General features: G+C 34.4%; 1 protein-coding gene across 1 annotated transcript in view; it reads left to right on the plus strand.

The window, feature by feature from the left end:
• SWT1 (SWT1 RNA endoribonuclease homolog) overlaps window positions 1-23,891 on the plus strand; it is a 165,463-nt gene that overhangs the window by 56,653 nt on the left and 84,919 nt on the right. The window contains exons 13-16 of the mRNA XM_044674629.1: window positions 3,228-3,366; window positions 4,807-4,809; window positions 11,905-12,050; window positions 21,188-21,381. Of these exons, the coding sequence (XP_044530564.1) occupies window positions 3,228-3,366; window positions 4,807-4,809; window positions 11,905-12,050; window positions 21,188-21,381 (482 nt within the window). The remainder of the gene's footprint in view (window positions 1-3,227; window positions 3,367-4,806; window positions 4,810-11,904; window positions 12,051-21,187; window positions 21,382-23,891) is intronic.

Genomic DNA, 23,891 nt, shown 5'->3' on the forward strand with positions numbered 1-23,891 from the left:
TGGCTGAAGGCCCAGCTCTCTTGCCTTTCTGAATATTGTATTCCAAGCCTTGCGGTCTTTTAGCGTTGAGGCTGCCAGATCCTGTGTGATCCTTATTGGTGCTCCTTGATATTTGAATTGTCTCTTTCTGGCTTCTTGTAAGATTTTTTCTTTAACTTGAAAGCTCTTCAATTTCGCTATTATATTTCTGGGTGTTGACTTTTCTGGGTCCAGTGTAGAGGGTGATCTATGGATACTTTCAATGTCTATATTGCCCTCTTGTTGTAGAACTTCAGGGCAATTTTGCTGAATAATTTCTTTAAGTATAGGGTTCAGGGTTTTCTAACTGCTGCTTGGGAGAGGGGTGATGGTTGGTCCGGGAGAGGTTTTCGGCAGAGACAGTCCGGCTCTCCCAGTCAGGAAGATTTGACTGCCTTTTAAGTAAAGTCTTTATCAAATTATTAAAACTAGGGGTAACTTATTTGTGGATACTCTACTTGCCCATAGAAATTAAACCCACAATGTCTAATCACCAAGCCCTGCCTTCTACCAGAACCCAAAGGAAATTCAGGGAAGGGGAGGGATGGAGATGGGAGATCGGGGAGAGGTCTAGAAAAATGAGATGGGTCCAAATTCCCCCAAGACAAAATAAGCACAGGCCAAGGCCGAAGCAATTAGACCAAAGCCAATAGGTTAAGCCAAAGCAAAAGCCTCCAGCTACAGCGAAAGCGAGAAGGCAAAAGCCTCGCAGTTGGAACTTCACCTCTATTTATAGTTTCAAGTTCCTAACTGACTTTTTGAAGATTCTTAGATGTTTAACTGACATTTTGTGACTGTTAGAAATTACAGAAGCAAAAGGTTTCCGTTAGCCACCTTCCATTATAGTGGTCATTTTATATATTATGTCTACCAATGCAACTCTTGATCTTGATATTTGTTATTCTTCATTCTGTCTTCATGACTGAGTCATTTCCTTTCCCAATCTTATTTATACCAAATTATCTCTAATGTAATTTTAATCTATTTGTGCCCACTGTACAGATTTCCATTGGCCTTTGGCTATCTCCTATTTTGATTATTTAAACTTTTTTTATGTTTTAAGATTCATGTCTGGGTGGTATCAGTAGGAGGATCAAATATTTTGAACCCGGCACAAAGTAATTTGTTATTATGGTGATGAATTCTTTTGATAACTATATGCCTCCCTTTCATTTTCCATGATTATTATACTAATCAGAAAATGCTGAACAGAACTAAATCTATGCTTGTATTTACTTAAGCATCTAATGTGATCTTGAGGGCATTCCCTAAGTCTATCCTGGTCTGCTTTCTCTCTCAATATTCTCATACTGGATGATCTCATCAATTCAGTTATCCCTTTGTAGAAGGCTCCCAAATATGTATAACTATTATTGATCCTTCTAATGAACTTTAATTCCCAGTAACGAAAGTTATTAAACTTTTTTAACTGGATGTCTAATGTGTACTCAGTTTAATTGTCTTTGAACTCATGATGAAACCTATTGTACCAAACTTTGAATGGTCTCTTTGAAATGAACCTTTGAGATTTCCTTTCAACTAAAACTTCCATCTTTTGGTCTTCTCATATTATTTGTCATAAGGATTTCAATATTCACTGATCTGAAGAATATGACATTTTTTGGTCATTGGCTATAAAGGTTACATTTAGAATAAAAGGTAATGTTAATGTTTATGTACCTCCTAAAAACCATAATTCTTTGTACCCATTGTTCTTTTCTTTTACTCTTATTAATAATAATTAGAAATATTTGATTGTTTATTATTATTAGGTTTGTATTAGTGATGTTCATCCCCAAATTAAGTATATTTTGCTAATATTTACTATTGTGGTGGTTAGTTTGCCATTAGGTAGGTTGTTGAGTATTCTACTAGCATGAGAGAGGGTTTTCAAAAATTGAGAGAGGGTTTTCAAAAATTGATTTAGGGGGGCAGCTGGGTAGCTCAGTGGATTGAGAGCCAGGCCTAGAGATGGGAGGTCCTAGGTTCAAATCTGACCTCAGACACTTCCCAGCTGTGTGTCCCTGGGCAAGTTACTTGACTCCCATTGCCTACCCTTACCACTCTTCTGCCTTGGAGCCAATCAATACACAGTATTGACACCAAGATGGAAGGTCAGGGTTTAAAAATGTTTTTTTATTTATTTATTTTTATTTTGGTGAGCCAATTGTCAATCAGTAGATATAACCTTTGCTTAGTGATGAGTTGGAAATATTATACCAACAGTTAGGTTGACTGTGAAGAAAAGCATCTATCATTAATGACATTTTCTATGCATGGTAAGTGGTATTCAACAACCATAGTCTATAAAGATTTGTTGGTTTTTTTTTCAGTGATTTTGAAATTTTGAAAATAGTTTTGATTAAGTTAAACAGATGAAAAGTAGAGAAATACTATGGCAGCTAAAATGATAGTGGAGGTAATACTCATAGTAAGAAAAAACATTTGAAATATTGAAACGTAGTAATCATTCAGTAAGCAGTTTATTAAGCACTTACTGTATGCTGGGTACTGTGCTAGGTTTTGGAAGTATAAAACAAAAATGAAGACAATCTCTCTATTTTTTTTTTCAAATCCTTACCTTCTATCTTTATAACAGTACTGTGTATTGGTTCCAAGGCAGAAGAGCAGTAAGTGCTAGGCAATGGGAGTCAAATGACTTGTCCGGGGTCAAACAGTTAGGAAGTATGTGAGACTAGATTTGAACCTAGGATGTCGTGTTTCTAGATCTGACTCTGTGATCCATAGTGCTGCCCCTGTGACAATCCTTATCTTAAGGAGCCTAAATTTTAATGGCTGAAATAACACATGCATAAGCCTTTTCAAGACAAATATAGCATAGGGAGGTAACTAAGTGGCACAGTGGATTGAGAGCCAGGCCTAGAGATGAGAGAGCCTGGGTTCAAATGTGATTTCAGACACTTCTTGCTTTGTGGCCCTGGGCAAGTCACTTAATCCCCATTGCCTAGCCTTTATTGCTATTCTGCCTTGAAATCGATACCCAATATTGATACTGAGATGGAAAATAAAGGATGTTTTTTTTTAGATTAACTATACAATAGGAAGGTCAAAATAGGTTTGGATAGGAAAGCACTATTTACTTGTTAAGGGTGGGAATGAGAATCAGGAAAGACCTTTATAAGAAGGTGTCATTTTGAATGAATATTAAAAATTCTGAACATATTTTGGCTTTTCTTTTTTATCTACAGATGGTGTACTTCAAACCCCCTTGGACACTTGCACATTTATTACAATGTTTTAAAAAACACTGGGTAGCTGTATTTGGATTAGTTATGGAGAAAGACTTGCTTCTGACAATCGAGAGCCTCTATGAAAGTCTTTGTAAAGGTAGGAATCTTTTTTTTTTTTTTTAACCCTTTCCTTCCATTTTAAAATTAATACTGTGTTTTGGTTCTAAGGCAGAAGAACGGTAAGGGATAGGCAATGGGAGTTAAGTGACTTGCCCAGGGTCACACAGCTAGAAAATGTCTGAGGTCACATTTGAACCCAGGACCTCCCGTCTTTAGGCCTAGCTCTCAATCTGAGCCACCCAGCTGCCCTCAATTTCTGCTACATTGTTATCTTTTTAAAATGTTCACTTTAAATTGGAGTTCTTTTAGTAAAGATCTGAGGATGAGCAGATATTTTGTCCTTGGCCTTCCTTTTTTCTTGCTTTACATTGTCTTCTTTACTTATTCCTTGATGGAGATGATTTTCACCTTTGTACATCTTTCTGATCCTGCTCTTAAGACATATATCTTCATTGATTTATGGAAAATCTATATCGAAGTCACACTGGTACTTTAAACTCCTTATGCCTAAAACTGTAGTTTTTATATTTCTATTAGGATCTCCTCTTTGTGACTTTATTTTCATCATTGTCCCCACCAATTACCATTATCTATAGTCCTAATTTCAATGTTAACTTTGATTCTTCTCATTTCTCCCTTCCATATCTAAATTAATTATTTTATCTTGTCTATTGCATTGTTCCAATATCTAATTTCCCTTACATTTCCATTGTCAACAAGCATCGACCTTGATCATTATTTACCTGGACTATCTTATTTGCATTCTAACTAGTCATTTTATCTCCAGTCTTTTAGCTCCCTTTCATTCTTTTTTTTTAACCCTTAACTTCTGTGTATTGGTTCCTTGGTGGAAGATTGGTAAGGGTGGGCAATGGGGGTCAAGTGACTTGCCCAGGGTCACACAGCTGCGAAGTGTCTGAGGCCGGATTTGAACATAGGACCTCACGTCTCTAGGCCTGGCTCTCAATCCACTGAGCTACCCAGCTGCCCGTCCCTTTCATTCTTCATTAGGCTTTCACATTAGTTAATCTGGGCAGATCTGACACATCACTTCTGCTCAGAGTCTGTGCATGGTTATCAATTTCCTGTAGAATAATTTTTCTTAGCCAGGACCCTACAAAATTTGGAAATACCCTGCTTTTCTAACCCCATTGTCCCCACATCTAATCAGTGCTGTAGCCCAGTGATGGCGAACCTTTTAGAGATGGAGTGCCATGCCCCTCTCCCTCACTGAGTGTTGGGCATGTCCTACCCCGCCTTTACCCCACACAGGGGAGGGAGAAAGTGGGCAGAGGGGCAGGGGATGTGAAAAATGTCATCAGGCACATGGAGAGGGAGGGGAGCAGCTTCACCTGAGTCCCTCTGCCTTTCTAGCAATGAACTCTGGGTTAGGGAGGAGGTCAGTCACATGTCCACAGAGAGAGTTTGGAATGTCACCTTTGGCACCCATGCCATTGGTTTGTCATCTTTGCTCTAGCCAGTGTAGGTTGTATACTTGTGTATTTATGTATATCTTGTACTACTTTATCTCTGTGCCATTACTCATGCTGTTCTATGCCTGGAATATTTTTCTTTTCACTTAATGTCCTGGTTCTCCCTCCACTGCAATCTCATTTTATTAAAATACTATGTTTTAATTTTTAGAAAATTTTTCGTGGTTACATGATTCATGTTCTTACTCTCCCCTCCAACCACCTCACTACCCTCCCCCCCCCCATAGCCAACATGCATTTCCACTGGTTCTTCATGTGTTATCATCAAGACATATCCATATTATTGATAATTGCACTAGGGTAGTTGTTTCAAGTCTACATCCCAAATCATATCGGCATCAACCTGTGTGTTCAAGTAATTGTTTTTCTTCTGTGTTTCTACTCCCATAGTTCTTTCTCTGAATGTGGATAGTGTTCTTTCTCATAAGTCCCTCAGAATTGTCCTGGGTCATTGCATTGCTACCAGTACAGAAGTCCTATTACATTCGATTTTACCGCAGAGTATCCGTCTCTGTGTATAATGTTCTCCTGGATCTGCTCCTTTCACTCTACATCAGTTTCTGGAGGTCTTTCCAGTTCACATGGAATTCCTCAGTTCATTATTTCTTTCAGCACTATAGTATTCCATCATCATCAGATAACCCAATTTGTTCAGCCATTCCCCAATCGATGGACACCCTCTCATTTTCCAATTTTTTGCTACCACAAAGAGCACAACTATGAATATTTTCATACAAGTCTTTTTCCTTATTCTCTTTTTAGGCCAGAAACCTAACATAACAATAGTATAGCTAGGTCAAAGAGCAAGCAGTCTTTTAATCCCCTTTGAGCATAGTTCCAAATTGTCATCCAAAATGGTTGCATCAATTCACAACTCCACTAGCAATGCATTAGTTTCCCAATTTTTCCACATCCCCTCCAACATTCACCACTTTCCTTTACTGCCATGTTAGCTAATTTGCTGGGTGTCAAGGTGGAACCTCAGAGTTGTTTTGAAAATCCTATCTTTTAAAACCAACTCAAATACCACCTTATTCTTGTAATCTTCAGTAATTGTTCTAAAAAGTTATCATCTTTTCCCAAATTATTTTTTTTTAAACTCTTACCTTCTATCTTAGAATCCGTACTATGTATTGGTTCTAAAGCAGAAGAGTGGTAAGCGCTAATGGGGGTTAAGTGACTTGCCCCGGGTCACATCGTTAGGAAGTGTCTTAGGCTAGATTTATACCTAACCTTCTGTCATTAGGCCTGGCTCTCAATCCACTGAGCCACCCAACTGGTCCCTCCCCAATTCTTTTTCTGCCATAGACTTTGTTTTGTTTTGTTTTTCATTTTCATTTTATTTTGTGGTATTCATCGCTGCCTCAAATCCTTTCCCACATCTGGAGGCTGTTTTTTCTTTTGTTGGTCCTCTTTTTCCTGATTATGTATGTTTATGTTCATGGTCTTTTCAGTTTTCTTCATCCTGAAATTTTTTTAGAAATTTTTATAGTCTTTTTTTTTTCCTCTTATTTTCTTTTTTCCCCTCTGATCATACTTTCCTTGGTGGCTAAAACTCAGAGCAATTCAGCCTACTCCCTACCCGGGGCAATTCACAGTTCACCCGACTAGATTTTTAGCCTCATTATCTTGGAGGGTCAGAATTGGCCCCATCTGGGTATTGTTCTCATCCTTTAGGCTGGTGAAATGTTGCAAAGCACCCCCATACATAGTATTCTGCTTTGTTCTCTCTCTTCCTCAGTTCTCTGTTCAGACACTGGCAATTGAGAATCTGTTTTTCTGGCACCAGCAGTTCAAAACTTTGCAGGTTTTATGCTTTTAGGTTGCATCCTTTGGCTTTTCATCCTAAAGGGCTATGATCTAGTTGACTATGGAGCTGGGATTTCCAAACTGGAAAGAGGAATATGGGTCCTGGTGTAATGATTAAAAATGATAAAGACTGATAAAATGAGGGAAATTAGTAGTTTAATTAAAGCCATGGCCATATTGATAAAATATATAATTTGACCACGCGTCTGATAAAATCTCTTCAAAGATACTGACAGTGCCACCCATCCTCCCTAAGTTGCCAAGAGGTCGTCTCAAACCCGACCTCTGAATTTAAGCTGCCCTATATGTTGGATACGTCCCCATGTCTCAAAATCGGAAACCCATTGGTTCACAGGGGATATAGTCTCAAAGTTCCCCACATGTCTACAGGAAGTTTGTAAGATACTTTTAAATGGCACCTCCCTGAATTCCAAACACATACTGGAATTTAGGGATCAGGTTTGTTTTAAGCCTGTGTTATATATCTGTGATTCTCCTAGTAAAGCCTCATTGCCAGGAGAATGGAGGTAATAGAAGGGTGCTAAATGAGTTCAGTGTCAGTAAGTGTGTTAATTCCTGTTTTTTTTGTGTTTTTTTAAAATGCTTTTTTTTTATTATCTTAGACGATGGAAGTGACTTTTGCTTTATCTTTGGTGCATAATTTATATTTTGGAGAGGTTTGAGAAGTCATGGGCATTAGAAAAAATACCTTTTTCTGCCAATAGACATTATTGAGTTGTTAAGCAAACTATTTTATTGGTCTATTGTAGTCAGTTGTTTTTTTTAACTTGATTATCTAGACTGTTTAATAATCAACATTCTCTTTTTTAATCACTATCAAATAGTTTTTATATTCTTGTTTTATAATTTTAATTTGAGATCAGGTAATATTATATCTTTTTAATTACTGCTTTTTTACAGTTTTTCTCTTGAGATTTATGCAGATCTTTTTTTGTTACTGCAAATCAATCAATCAACATTTTCCAAGACCTTTCTATATTTCAGACATTGTGCTAAATGCTGAATGAATTTTGCTATTATTTTTCATAGTTCAATACAATAACCTTTTGGGAGTTTGGTTAGCATAATACTAAATATATAAATGAATTTTTAGGTGGTATTTTAATTTTAATTATATTGATAGCCATGAATTATGATTCTCTTTTTAAATATGGGAAATCTGTTTCTACAGAGTTTTTTGTAGTTGTGTTTATATAAGACTTGAGTGGGTTTAGTAGGTTAATGCATTATAGTTAATTTTGAATGGAATTTCTCCAATGTTTCCTTTTTGTTTTTGATATTACTATGTAGAAAGGGGATTGAAATGGATTTTGTGGGTTTATTTTTTGTCACAGTACGTTTAATAAAGGGTTTTGTCTCAGTTTTATTACTATTTCATTTGCTAATTTACCATATTTGGGGATGTTATGTTACTATTATCTTTCTCTTTTATGCATTTATGGTTTAACTGATTCCATTTTGTTTCTATTCTTTGCTTGTCCCCCCTGAATGAATTATTTTGTTATTTATGGTCTGGAAAGGACATATTTATTTTTATTTTCTATATCTGCTTTATAGTTTCTTTGTTCACTAGCATATATTCAGTTTTTGTAAAGGTTCTGTGTGATGCTAAGTAGTAGATCTATTTAATATTCTTATTATGATATCATAGTCTATCTTCAGTTTCCAACAATCTGTTCAATTCTATTTTTTCTTTCTATTAGATTTATGTAGCTCTAGAAGAGGAACAGTAATCTTTTCTCCAAGAATGATATTTCTTTCTTTGTCTTTTTACAGTTCATTCATCTTTTCTTTTATAAGAAATATATTTGGTATATAAATTTAACAATTCTATTTTTTCATTTTCTGTGTTGCCTTTAAGCAAAATGTAGTAGCCTTGATTATCCCTTTTTACATTATAGATTTTCATTTCTACTTTGTAGGAAATAAAAATGAAACTCCTGCTCTTTTTTTGTTTTTGGAATCACCTTATGCTTAGTAATTTTGTTTATTTACCTATTTTGGTTAAGTGACTTAATTTTGAAATATGTTTATTGTATTGTATGTGTTCATTTTATCATTTTTCATTTTATTGGGGAAATTAACCCATTTCACACTTCAGGTTATAATTGTTAGATTTGTGTTTTCTTCTCTTTAATTTTGTTTATTTTAATCATTTCTCATGTATATCAAGTCTTGGTCCCAGTGATTAGCTTTGCTTATCCTAATTTGATCCCACTCAGCTCCCCTAGGTTCTATTTTTTTACTCCTCTCTGTATATAGATTTACCTTGCCACTAGTTCAATTGATTTGATTTTATTTCACTCTTACAGTAAATGTAATTTGGATGACAATTATGCTTTTCTAGATATTGATACTTTCTAATACAAATTGAAGTTGTTTTTCTGACATAATATAACAAAATGATAATTATGTAATTGAAATAAAGTATCTTAACAGTTAAAATGTAAGTATGAAACTTTTATAGGATTTTACACATTAAATTCAAAACTGAGCCTGAAAAGTTAATGCTTTTATCACTCACAATTCCGCAAGACAAATAGAAATCAAAGCATAGAACATGACTTCAAAAATATAAATAAAAAAATCTCTAAAAGAAGTCGAACTCTTACCTCAAAAACTAATAATACTCCTAAAGAAATTGGGGGGGTAGATTGTTGCTTACAGTGACAGATATGGTTGCTCTATCATTTTTTGCTTACCTATATTAGTTTGTTAAAAGTTCTGGAGGGTAGCTAGGTTGCTCAGTGGATTGAGAACCAAGTTTAGAGATGATTCTGAATTCAAATATGACTTCAAACACTTCCTTGCTATATTACCCTGTTCAATTCACTTAACCCCCATTGCTTAGCCTTTACTACTTTTCTGCCTTGGAACACATGGTATTGATTCTAAGACAGAAAGTAGGAGTTTTAAACCAACCCAGTCCCCAATTGACAAATGGTCAAGGGATATTAATAGGCAGTTTTTAGATGGAGAAATCAAAATTATCAATAATCACATGAAAATCTCTTATAATTAGAGAAATGCAAGTCAAAACAACTCTGAGATACCATCTCACACCTAGCAGACTGGCCAATATGACAGTAAAGAGAAATAATAAATGTTGGAGGAGATGTGGCAAAATTGCGACACTAATGCATTGCTGGTGGAGTTGTGAATTGATGCAAGCATTTTGGATGACAATTTGGAACTATGCCCAAAGGGCTTTAAAAGACTGCTTGCTCTTTGACCTAGCTATACTATTATTGTGTTTGTTACCCCAAAGAGAGAATAAGAAAAAAGACTTGTATGAAAATATTCATAGTTGTGCTCTTTGTGGTGGCAAAAAATTGGAAAATGAGGGGGCGTCCATCGATTGGGAAATGGCTGAACAAATTGGGTTATCTGATGATGATGGAATACTATTGTGCTGAGAGGAATAATGAACTGGAAGAATTTCATGTGAACTGGAATGACCTTCAGGAATCAATGTAGAGTGAAAGGAGAAGAACCAGGAAAACATTATACACAGAGACTGATACACTATGACACAATTGAATGTAATGGACTTCTGTACTAGCAGCAATGCAATGACACAGGACAATTCTGAGGGACTTATGAGAAAGAACACTATATACATCCAGAGAAAACTGTGGGAGCAGAAATGCGGAAGAAAAACATGACCGTTCAGGTGATTCAATGAGGATATGATTTGGGATGTAGACTCTAACGGTCACTCTATTGCAAATATTAATAACATGGAAATACATTTTGAACAATGATACATGTATAACCCAGTGGAATTGCTTGTCGGCTCTGGGAGGGAGGAGGAATGAGGGGAGGGGAAAGAACATGAATCATGTAACCATGGGGAAAAATTCTAAATAAATAATTTTTTCAAAAGAAAGAGTTTTTTTTTTAAGTTAAGGTTTATTCCTTGCAGGAGAGTCAGGGTGGGAATGATTACGGTGAGAAAAGAGTGGAAAAATGAAGGGAAAAGTAATAGTAGTATATCCAGAAATTATTGTTAAAAAATGAAGGGAAAAAAAATTATGTTTCAGGTATAGTATAGGAAATAGAAATAAAGGTCAAAACAGTCTCTGCTCTGACTCCTATTATAATGGAGGAGATAACATTAAAATAACCAAGTATATGCAAGATAATTACAGAGTAGGTGGAATGTAATATGAGAGAGGAGCGCACTAGCAGCTGGGGGCAGAAAGAGGACTATAAAGACCTTTTATGGAAGGTACATTTTGAGCTGAGTTGTGAAGACAAAGAAACTTAAGAGATGGATGTAAGTACATAGAACACTAGACCTGAGAGCACAGGTATAAAAATTAGGTTATTCTTTGAGGAAAAGCAAGTTGACCAGTACAATTGGATCAAAGAATATGCAGAAAATGGTAAGAAGAATACTGGGAAGGTAGGAAGGGCCCAGGTTATGAAGAGCTTTGAATGTTGAACAGAGGAAGAAGATTAGATTGAAAGCTACGAAAGAGTGTGGGTTAGAGGTGATGAGAGCCCAAAAGAAGATGGTGGCTTTGGGAGTAGAGAGAAAGGGAACATATACAAAAGATTTTGTGAAGGTAGAAATTATAAGATTCAGTAACAGATTGGATTAGTGTGGTGAGTGAGAGTGAGGAATTGATTATGATATCAGATTGTTAACTCTGGTGATTAGGTGCCTTTGAAAAAATAGTAGGAAAGTTCAGAAGAGGATAGAATTTTGGGGACATGATAATGAGGACTGTTTTGAAAGTGTTGAATTTGAGCTTTATTTGGGAAACTTTATGTTGTCCAAAAGGTAGACGGCAATATATGACTGAAGATCAAAAGAGAGACTATGGATATATGGGTTGATCATTGTAGAGATATTTGAACCCACAGGAGCTGATAAGATCACCAACTGAGAGAATAATTTAAAGAGAATGGGTTCAGTATAGACCCTAGGTGGAGTCACTCTAAACATATCTTTCAAGAAATTTGACTGAGAATGAGTAGAGAAATGATGGATAATAACTTGTATGGATGATAGAGTATTTTTAGATTAACTCATGTATATGACCTTATTAAAAAACACTTACTTCGGTGATTCTTTGCTCATCTATTTACTTTTTCACACAACCTGGACAAAGTTGAAATGAAGTATAGGTTTCAGTGTACATGTGTCTGACTTAAAAAAAAATTAACATTAATTACCTTCCTAAGTATCTGTCATAAATTTATAATATGTAACAACTTTGGTTTTTTAAACTTTTTGATATCAGATAAGACAGTGGACTTGGCAACGACTAAATTCCTGCTTAAGGACTCCAAACATTTGTTACATGCTTTTAGTACGAGGTCAAACTATGATGGGATTCTGCCACAGGCTTTTGCTCAAGTAAATCATCTACTTCAAACACTGTCACAGGTAAGATGTTTTTGGAATACTTTCTAAAATAATGGTGCCAATACCTATTTTAGTGCTATAGTTGGTAAAACAAAATCTTATTCTAACTTATTTATATTCAAGAAATATTAGGTGAATTAAAGGGTGAATAGATAATCACTTTTAGGTTTGGGTTGTATTCAACATCTTATCCTTTCAGGAAAGAAGGATTCACAGTTTTTGTTAAAAGTATACTTTAATTCATTTTTGTCAGGAAGACAATTCTGATTATCATTTCATTGTTTTTCGTATGTAAGTGGTCCACTATCAAATTAATTTTCTAGTTAGAATTTAAATCCTTGCCTTTCTAATCCTAAAGCTAGAAAACTCTTAGAAGTTTGTTGCATTTCAAATATATATATATATATATATATATATATAAGCTAGAGTAGGCACAATTATGAAGTAAGACATTACCTGCCTTCTGAACTAAAGAAAGAAGTGATTATCATAAACCTAATTATAGTTGTAAAGGAGGGAAATATTAACCAAGAGATCATTTTTATGTTCTTGTAGGATTTATAGAGTATTCTGTAATGCTTCAGAAAATAGTGTTTTGTTTTTAATTTTTAATTAGTTTGCATTTAAAATCATCATACTGCTAGTGTGAAATGTAATTTTGGGAAATAAGACTTCAATAGCCTCCTTTAGGGAAGAGCAGAATTCAACTGTAAGAAGTTATTGTTTGATTTTTGTTTGTGAATTGTTTTTAGAATACTTCATTCCCATTTACATCAGAGACAGTGATTTCAGCATCATAGTATCCATTGTGAATAGGGATAAGAACAGGGACTAGACCTGTGATTTCATAAGTGTAGGGAACTTCTGAATGAAGATTGTTTTTTACCAATGCAGGTAGGTACTTTCTCTTCAACTTATAAGCTTTGAGATTTGCCTAGAACCCTGAGAAGTTAAGTAAATATGCCTAGGGTCACATAGTCAATGTGTTTTCAAGGCTAAATTGAATCTAGGTCTTTCTCGATGTAAGACCTTCTCTCTAACTAGTGTAACAGTGCCTTGTGGCCATTAGCATGTCCTTAATTGGTCATTGACATAATTAAACAAATATGCTAAGTGCTTACTATGTGCTAGGCACTGGGGATTTGTAGAGGAATAAGAGACAATCCTTGCCCTTAAGAAGTTTTTTCCTAGTATATGTTGTGGAACATGAAAAGATAAAGTTCATGAAGAACTTGATCATTTAAATTAAATCATCAAAATGTGTGATGTTAGCATGTTCCAAAATAAATCAGTTTATACTATAATTACCTAGTGATAACAAAGTTGTGAGAATGGGTGAGGACACTAAAAATGTGCTGGAAGATATGAATTAAGTATATATGCTGAAAGAGACCAAAACTCATGCTTATACCAAGAGTACCTTCTCTAATAAGAGTATTGGAAATCATTGAATATGGTTAGCACTGAGTAACATCACAAAAAATTGGGCAGGAAATAGGACAGGAGCAACTTATTTGATGCGAGACTCAATTTTTTAGAGCAGAAATTTATAGTTAGTGTCTGAAAACAAAACAAAAATAAAGAATAAAGATTTGATAAAGATTTGTTGTGCAATTAAAAAACTTCAACCTAAGTTAGCTAAGTGAGTTGATGATGAAAGATGAGACATGGACTAAAAAATGACAGCCACTTATTATAATAATTCTAAATAGAAGTTCAACAAATCTAAATTATTTTTAATAATGAAGAGACCAAAAGAGACTAAAAAGTGTGTTACCAGTAAACATTGAAGATGTAGGGACAACTAAGTCTTACTTCACTTGCTGTTTCTTGACTCTTCAAAAAACCTTTGATTGGGTAGAGACAAATACTTCTTTAAAGGTTCTCTTCCTGATATTGGAGATAACTTCATTTAATGTCTTGATCATTAATGTTAAATGAGATAAGACAGCTGTATACTTGCTGAAGGTATTCACTAGTATCAAACAGGAGATTCAGTGTTCAATCCAAATTGAGAGTCTGCTATGTATAGTTTACATTGTATTCATTGCACTAACACTGAGATTGCAGAGCTTCTTCAATGAGATACTTTGCTATTCAAAAAAGTTTGGCCTTTTCATCCATATACGGAAAACAAAACAGATAAAGAACATTTATTGTTCTCTCATTACTTAGTATGCTAGTACTTGTCTATTTATACCTTGGATAGACACTGAAAATGGATGATAGTTTGGGCCCATAATTGAACAGGAAGAGGAGAGATGGATGAATTGCTTTTGGGAAATTGCATGGTTCATTTATTGACCCTAAGTGCTGCCAGAAACTAAGGCCTGTATTGTTGATGCTAGTATGTTACTGGTGGTATTTTATATATATATNTTGGGAAACTTTATGTTGTCCAAAAGGTAGACGGCAATATATGACTGAAGATCAAAAGAGAGACTATGGATATATGGGTTGATCATTGTAGAGATATTTGAACCCACAGGAGCTGATAAGATCACCAACTGAGAGAATAATTTAAAGAGAATGGGTTCAGTATAGACCCTAGGTGGAGTCACTCTAAACATATCTTTCAAGAAATTTGACTGAGAATGAGTAGAGAAATGATGGATAATAACTTGTATGGATGATAGAGTATTTTTAGATTAACTCATGTATATGACCTTATTAAAAAACACTTACTTCGGTGATTCTTTGCTCATCTATTTACTTTTTCACACAACCTGGACAAAGTTGAAATGAAGTATAGGTTTCAGTGTACATGTGTCTGACTTAAAAAAAAATTAACATTAATTACCTTCCTAAGTATCTGTCATAAATTTATAATATGTAACAACTTTGGTTTTTTAAACTTTTTGATATCAGATAAGACAGTGGACTTGGCAACGACTAAATTCCTGCTTAAGGACTCCAAACATTTGTTACATGCTTTTAGTACGAGGTCAAACTATGATGGGATTCTGCCACAGGCTTTTGCTCAAGTAAATCATCTACTTCAAACACTGTCACAGGTAAGATGTTTTTGGAATACTTTCTAAAATAATGGTGCCAATACCTATTTTAGTGCTATAGTTGGTAAAACAAAATCTTATTCTAACTTATTTATATTCAAGAAATATTAGGTGAATTAAAGGGTGAATAGATAATCACTTTTAGGTTTGGGTTGTATTCAACATCTTATCCTTTCAGGAAAGAAGGATTCACAGTTTTTGTTAAAAGTATACTTTAATTCATTTTTGTCAGGAAGACAATTCTGATTATCATTTCATTGTTTTTCGTATGTAAGTGGTCCACTATCAAATTAATTTTCTAGTTAGAATTTAAATCCTTGCCTTTCTAATCCTAAAGCTAGAAAACTCTTAGAAGTTTGTTGCATTTCAAATATATATATATATATATATATATATATAAGCTAGAGTAGGCACAATTATGAAGTAAGACATTACCTGCCTTCTGAACTAAAGAAAGAAGTGATTATCATAAACCTAATTATAGTTGTAAAGGAGGGAAATATTAACCAAGAGATCATTTTTATGTTCTTGTAGGATTTATAGAGTATTCTGTAATGCTTCAGAAAATAGTGTTTTGTTTTTAATTTTTAATTAGTTTGCATTTAAAATCATCATACTGCTAGTGTGAAATGTAATTTTGGGAAATAAGACTTCAATAGCCTCCTTTAGGGAAGAGCAGAATTCAACTGTAAGAAGTTATTGTTTGATTTTTGTTTGTGAATTGTTTTTAGAATACTTCATTCCCATTTACATCAGAGACAGTGATTTCAGCATCATAGTATCCATTGTGAATAGGGATAAGAACAGGGACTAGACCTGTGATTTCATAAGTGTAGGGAACTTCTGAATGAAGATTGTTTTTTACCAATGCAGGTAGGTACTTTCTCTTCAACTTATAAGCTTTGAGATTTGCCTAGAACCCTGAGAAGTTAAGTAAATATGCCTAGGGTCACATAGTCAATGTGTTTTCAAGGCTAAATTGAATCTAGGTCTTTCTCGATGTAAGACCTTCTCTCTAACTAGTGTAACAGTGCCTTGTGGCCATTAGCATGTCCTTAATTGGTCATTGACATAATTAAACAAATATGCTAAGTGCTTACTATGTGCTAGGCACTGGGGATTTGTAGAGGAATAAGAGACAATCCTTGCCCTTAAGAAGTTTTTTCCTAGTATATGTTGTGGAACATGAAAAGATAAAGTTCATGAAGAACTTGATCATTTAAATTAAATCATCAAAATGTGTGATGTTAGCATGTTCCAAAATAAATCAGTTTATACTATAATTACCTAGTGATAACAAAGTTGTGAGAATGGGTGAGGACACTAAAAATGTGCTGGAAGATATGAATTAAGTATATATGTTGAAAGAGACCAAAACTCATGCTTATACCAAGAGTACCTTCTCTAATAAGAGTATTGGAAATCATTGAATATGGTTAGCACTGAGTAACATCACAAAAAATTGGGCAGGAAATAGGACAGGAGCAACTTATTTGATGCGAGACTCAATTTTTTAGAGCAGAAATTTATAGTTAGTGTCTGAAAACAAAACAAAAATAAAGAATAAAGATTTGATAAAGATTTGTTGTGCAATTAAAAAACTTCAACCTAAGTTAGCTAAGTGAGTTGATGATGAAAGATGAGACATGGACTAAAAAATGACAGCCACTTATTATAATAATTCTAAATAGAAGTTCAACAAATCTAAATTATTTTTAATAATGAAGAGACCAAAAGAGACTAAAAAGTGTGTTACCAGTAAACATTGAAGATGTAGGGACAACTAAGTCTTACTTCACTTGCTGTTTCTTGACTCTTCAAAAAACCTTTGATTGGGTAGAGACAAATACTTCTTTAAAGGTTCTCTTCCTGATATTGGAGATAACTTCATTTAATGTCTTGATCATTAATGTTAAATGAGATAAGACAGCTGTATACTTGCTGAAGGTATTCACTAGTATCAAACAGGAGATTCAGTGTTCAATCCAAATTGAGAGTCTGCTATGTATAGTTTACATTGTATTCATTGCACTAACACTGAGATTGCAGAGCTTCTTCAATGAGATACTTTGCTATTCAAAAAAGTTTGGCCTTTTCATCCATATACGGAAAACAAAACAGATAAAGAACATTTATTGTTCTCTCATTACTTAGTATGCTAGTACTTGTCTATTTATACCTTGGATAGACACTGAAAATGGATGATAGTTTGGGCCCATAATTGAACAGGAAGAGGAGAGATGGATGAATTGCTTTTGGGAAATTGCATGGTTCATTTATTGACCCTAAGTGCTGCCAGAAACTAAGGCCTGTATTGTTGATGCTAGTATGTTACTGGTGGTATTTTATATATATATGTATATATATATATTAGTCATGGGGAACTATGGTCTCCAAAGAATAAAGATTGCTTTTCACCCAGAGGTAATAATGAAGCCTCTTGTGGGTAAGGAGGTTGCAGTAAATAAGAAATAAGGAATTATGAAGAACCAAAGTAAAGAATGTCATTAAAGAAATAGTAGTCAGAAAAGATGGGCTGGTCATGTGGTGAGAACAGATGATAACAGTTGAGAAGCTTATGTATCCATGCAGTGTTGAGAAAAAGAAAATATGACTCCTAGCAAATTGGAAGGCTCCCTTTGTGGAGAACTTATGGGGGAATATTCAAGAGTCACACAAGATGGGCAGGTATGAATGGGTTGCTGTTTGTATCACTATTGATAATGTCTATATCAATGAAATCACAGATCTGTTTAAATAATGGGAAATGACAGCCCTTTTATTTGAGATTATTATGGGAAAAATTAATTAGTAATGGTTTTGGTGAAAATAACATTGCTTAATGTAACAAGGCCTATGCTAATTTTAAAAGTCTTGTGCTATGAAGATAACATTGTGAAGCTGTTGGTAAATTGTAATGGAATAGAGTATGTGTATTGCCTTACGAGCCTTATCAGATTTATTTATAGATCTCGAATTATTTTCTTCAGTAGCTGAGAGGCTTGTAAAGGTGAATGGCAAAAAGAAAAAGATTTTAACTCCTGCTAGATACTATTGCCAGCATTTCTCTCATTACTTGGTATTTATCTGATCGACTGGAATATTTTATGTTTCTGTGAACTGGAACTCGATAATCAACATCTTATTTTCATTTTTAGAAACATAGTTTGTCATTTCCATGCTGTCCAACAACACTTATATTTTTTACCTCTGGTACATTTAGTATCCTTTTAGTGTAAATGGTTCTGTTGGAATGACGTTCCATTTGACTGATGCCCATCTCCAAATATATAGGACAAAGGTTCAGTCTTTTCTTAACCCAATAGGGTAGACTTGCTCCAGCTGAAAGAAAATTAGAGATGAAGTGATGTGGCAGGAATAATAAGCTTAGAATCTGAGAGACTCTAAATTGTTTTGTCGTTTACAAAACTGTGAAAAGGACCTGACAAGAAAGGCCTACAGAGAGCTTGGCCTGGGATCTAGCTGAACCATATGACCCTTAGATCACTTCTACATGAAAGAGAACAGGTAATACTCAAAATAGATCTTCTGGATTTCTAATAATGACCTGTTCACATTAGATATCAGCAATATTTGAACTCTTGCCCCAAAGGAAGTGGCAGTGTTAAATTACAGAGATGAAGTCAGTAATAGAAACTGAAGCTGACCAAATATATACAGAGATAATTAGTGCTGGACATATTAAAATTTTACAGTCAACAGAGATATTTTTCAAAATTTCTTGAAGAGGAAAGATCTTTCTCTTTCCTCCTCCAAGGGAAAAGTTCACTGACAATTATTTTACCAGAAAAAATGGCTTAGAAAACATCAATTACTTGTCATGTGTTCATATTCTTAGTTTTATGAAATATTTAAGAATAATCTATGTGTATATGTGTAAGAGAAGAAGGATGAATAATAAACAAATTCAGTGATTTTTTTTGTTTGTATATGTGTATATAAAAGTACACATATACATGTACACAAATGCATGTATGCCTATATTTATGTATAACATGCGATATATTTATACATAAATATACATATCTATATATGTATATTATTGTTGTTCAGTCCTTTTTTTTTAATCTTGTCTTGACTCTTCCTGACCCTATTTTGGGATTTTCTTGGCAAAAATACTTTAGTGATTTGCCATTTCCTTCTCCAGCTCACTTTACATTTGAGAAATTAATTTCTTAATTTTTTAATAATTAGATTAAGTAATTTGCCCTGGACCACATAGCTAGTAAGTGTATGAGGCTACATTTGGATTCATGAAAATGAATCTTCCTAACTCAAGGCCTGGCAATCTTTCAACTATGTCACCAATATATTCATATATTTTATATATTTTACATATTACATATAAGTATACACACATATATAATCATCGAATTTGTCCATTATTCATTCTCTACATGACAATAAAGGTGAAATAAAAAAGTAGCTCTCAGAATTGAGCGGTAGAAGAATATTTAACTGAATTGGGAAATTTATACAGTGCTTTTAATAATCCCAAACTTCTTGTTCCTGAATACAACTTTAACATTAGTATTTTCCACTTGATGTTATATATTAGAAATCATGTAATATCATCTTGAAAGAATCAAAATTATATTGACAGTGTTGATTCATGCAGGAAAGAAGGCATAAAAGATGTTATCAAGGACTTGTATCATTTAAAAAAGTCAGTCACATAAGATTACAGACAAAAAATGGACATTCTTAATGTGCTATAATTGTATTCTTGAGATACAAAAGAACCAGAAGAAATGTTCTAGTTAGTTGGGAAGAAGATATGTAGAAAGAGATGGACAAGGTATCATTATCAGATAAAACAGTGTGGAGAGATTGTAATCTGTAATGGCAAAAAAAAAGATTCTTTATATCATTGAGATCACAGATCCATATAAGTATAGTCTAGGCTAGGTGAATGAGTTGAGTCATGCCTTTATATATAAGTCATTTTAATAGTTCTGCCATTGACTTATTCTGTGGCCATAAGTTTTTCTTTCTTTAAAGAAAATTTCTGTATTTTCAGCTCTTAGCCCAGTGCTTTATAATGTTTATAATGAGCACTTAATACATGTTTTTTCATTTATTCATTGTTTTTGAAGAAAATTGCTAAAAAATAACTGGTACCTATTTAATCAAAGTTTTTAGTTTAGGAACAGGGTTACAAAAAGGGCAAACCTGCCATAATTATATATTTTACTAGCCTAATGTCTTTTTTTTTCCCCTCCTTTGGATTGAAGTCTTCCCACATTGCTCAGATCTAGAAGGGCAGGAATCACTCCTGGGGCCAACTGATTACATGGGCCTGGGAGCTTTGACCTCCATTTCTGACCAGGGCTGATCAGAGGAGAGGAGCTTGTTGGCTCTTTAGGGCTCACTGTATTGATGCCCAATTTAGACACCCAATCAGTTTAGTTTGCTGCAGCTTAGATCTCATAAACTGAAGTTATTCAACAGCCTTAGGGGGTTATAGGCATAGGCCACCCACTTCTGGCATGAGGTTAGAGGCATAATACTAGGATTAAAAAAATGAAGTTACTGTTATTTTTTAATCCTTGCCTTTTGCTTTAGAATTGACAATTCTAAGACAGAAGAGCAGTAAGGGCTAGGCATTTAGGATCAAGTGACTTACCTTAGGATCAAACAGCTAGGAAGTACCCAGGTTCTCCTGAGTTGAGGCCTGACTCTTTATCTATTGAGTCAGCAGCTGCTCGCATGAAATGAAATCATTCTTGAGATAAAGCTGAACCTTTCATCACTTTACTTTTGCTCTTAACCATTGCTATTTTGTGGTTTTATATGTTTACAATCTGGAAGCATAGGAAAAGCTGATGTCTTTTTTTTCAAGTGTTAATAGTGAAATCAGTATTTTAACTTTTGAAATTATTTGACTTTGTTGGTACTTCATTAAACAAATCATTAATCCTTTGTGATTAAGTAGGAAATATTTGGAAAAGAGCAATATTTATTCTAATGCTATCACTTGCCCATGAGTATTCTGTGTACAGTAAAGAACATGGCACATTACAGAAAACTATAACATTAAAAGGTACAAATAATTGGTATTCCATTTTGGACAAATGCTAGTCTCAAAGCTAGCTGTATCTTATGCAATTCTTGTTTCCCCAGGTCACTTCTAAACGTAAGCCAAATTCTACAGAATCAAAGAATACAGCATCTAAAAATCAGGAGAATAACGTACTGCTCCAGCCCAGCAATCAGGAGAATACAACAGTGTTGAGTACTCAGCTTCCCCAACCCAACAGACATCAAGAAATCTGGTCTGTCCTAGAGAATGTTTGGACTGCATTATATCTGAACAGGTACTAAAAATAAGCAAGATAATTTGAGCTCTAATATAAGTAATTGTTTTTATGACTCTTTGCATTCTGTCTCTGTCTCATTCTTTATCTCTTTCTTTCCCTTTATCTCTCATTAAACATTAACTTCCTACAATGTACAATACTACATATTAAGAGTTAAACAAAAATTTTTTAAAATCTGGCTATTCTTGAGGAGCTATATATGTAGACGATTCTCAGATTTGCTTGTCTGTCCTTTACTTTTTTTTTCTCCTGATCTTCAGTCTCACATCTTAAGCTATTTATTAAATTTCTTGGACTTCAAGAGTCCTAGACATCTTAAACTCAGTTTGTCTAAAACTGAACTCACTATTTTTCCTCTCGAGCCTCCTTTCCTCTTCCTGACTTCCCCACAATTACAGCGGACGATATCAGTTTTCTAGTGACTCTGGCTTACAATCTATGTGTCATCCTCAACTCTTCCCTTTTATTCTCCTATTCAGTTAGTCACTAAGTCCTGTTGTTTCTGTCTTTGTAGAATTCCTCTCATATAGTCCCTTCTCTCTTGTGTCACCACCACATGCTCACACAGGCCCTCATAACCTCCTGCCTAGAACACTCACTGTAGTAGTAAGGTGGCTGATTTCCTGCCCCATGTCTCTTTCTGCTCCTGTACATTCTCCACTGTCAAATTGTATCAACTGTTAAATTGACCTTCTAAAATGCTACTCTGAGTACATCACCTCCCCTTTCCAAGTCAATTCCATTGGTTTTCTGTTTCAGATATAAAATCCTTTAAAGTCTTGATTTTTCAGCTCTCTTATTACCAGCTCCTTCCTACCTTTCTAGTCTTCTTACACTTTACATCGTGCTTTGTGCTCTGAGATGTAGTGACATTGGCCTCTGTGCTTTGAGCATTTTCACTGCCTGGCGTTCTCTGCCTCCAAATCTCTGCCTCTTAGATTTCCTGGCTTCATTCAAGTTTCAAATCAAGTCTAACTTTATGCAAGAAGACTTTACAATTCTCATGAATACTAGTATCTTCCTTTTGTTCATTATCTCCAAATTCTCTCCTGTCCATCTTGTTTGCATGTAGTTGTTTGTGTGTTGTCTTTCCCATTAGACTGGGAGCCCATTGAGAAAAGAGACTATCTTTTGCTGTTTTTTTTGTATTCCTAGAGCTTAGCAAATGCTTAATAAATCTTGGCTGACATAATCCTCTCCTCCTACCTCTTGTCTATACATATCTATATCTACATATATCTATCTTTGTAGAAAGATAGAATTGTTTATATGAGATTATATTTAGAGATAAAATTACTACTTAAATATATCTATATATACACACACATAATTCATAAAAGCAGTACTAAGTGCTTTGAAATCAGAGGAGGAAGACATCACATCCAGTCTGGAACATTCAGGGAAAAATTCATGGAAGAAAGTTGTATTTGGGTACATCTACCCTTGAGGGATGGATAGGATGTCAACAGATAGGGTAGAGTGAAAATTATGGCAAAAAAGAGCATGCATTTTTACTCCTAGAAATAACAGAGAAACAAATATGTTTATGCAAATGCTTGGAGAGGGAAGATGGCATGCCCTACGAGGTTATAATTCATTTTCCATTGGATATAGAATGTGTGAAGTTAGGTTAAATATGGTAATAAAAGGAAATTGGAGTCAGATTATGGTTGACCATAAAGGCTAATCTCAGAAATTTTTATTTTCTCTTAGAAATAATGAGTTATTGAAGTCCATATTTATTTCTATGTCTACATGTGTAAAATATGTATGTATATATTTGATGAAAGAGTGAAGTGATCAGAGCTGTTACTTTAGGAAGATTTATTTTGGAAGCCCTATGAAAGGTATATTGAAGATTGATGCTAGTAAGAGCAGGAAGACTAGGTGGAAGGCTAGTAATAAATTAAGCAAGGGGTGATGAAATCCTGTAGTAGAGTGGTGGCTATGTGAATGAAGAGAAGAGGACAGATGCAAGTGGTTTTATAAAATGGAATCCAAAATTACTCAGAAACTGATGGTGAATGGAGAAGAGATAAGAATCAAAGATTATTCCATAATTTTTAAGTAACTGGAACATTGTACCATCAACAAAAAATGGAAAAAGCAGGATAGATTTAGTGAGGAAGATGATTCATTAAATTTTCAATTCGTTGAGTTTGAGATAAGCTTATTTGCCATCCTTTACTAGAAATGCCTAGTAAGCAATTGATCATATGAGGATAGATTCAGGAGAATTGATGCTAAGCCTAATTTTTAAAAAATCATTAAAAAATAAAAAATCAATTTTTTTCTAGGATGTAGTTTTTAAAAAACATTAATATTTATTTTTTTGAAAAGTTAACATGGTTACATACTTCATGCTCTTACTTTCCCCTTCACTCTCTCCCCCCCGCCCCGCCCCCCCCATTTCCTCCTAACCCCCATGGCAGATGTGTATTTCCACTGGTTTTAACATGTGTCATTGATCAAGACCTATTTCCAAATTGTTGATAGTTGCATTGGTG

This window comes from Gracilinanus agilis, chromosome 4 (genome assembly GCF_016433145.1).
Source record: "Gracilinanus agilis isolate LMUSP501 chromosome 4, AgileGrace, whole genome shotgun sequence".
Lineage (NCBI taxonomy): Eukaryota > Metazoa > Chordata > Mammalia > Didelphimorphia > Didelphidae > Gracilinanus > Gracilinanus agilis.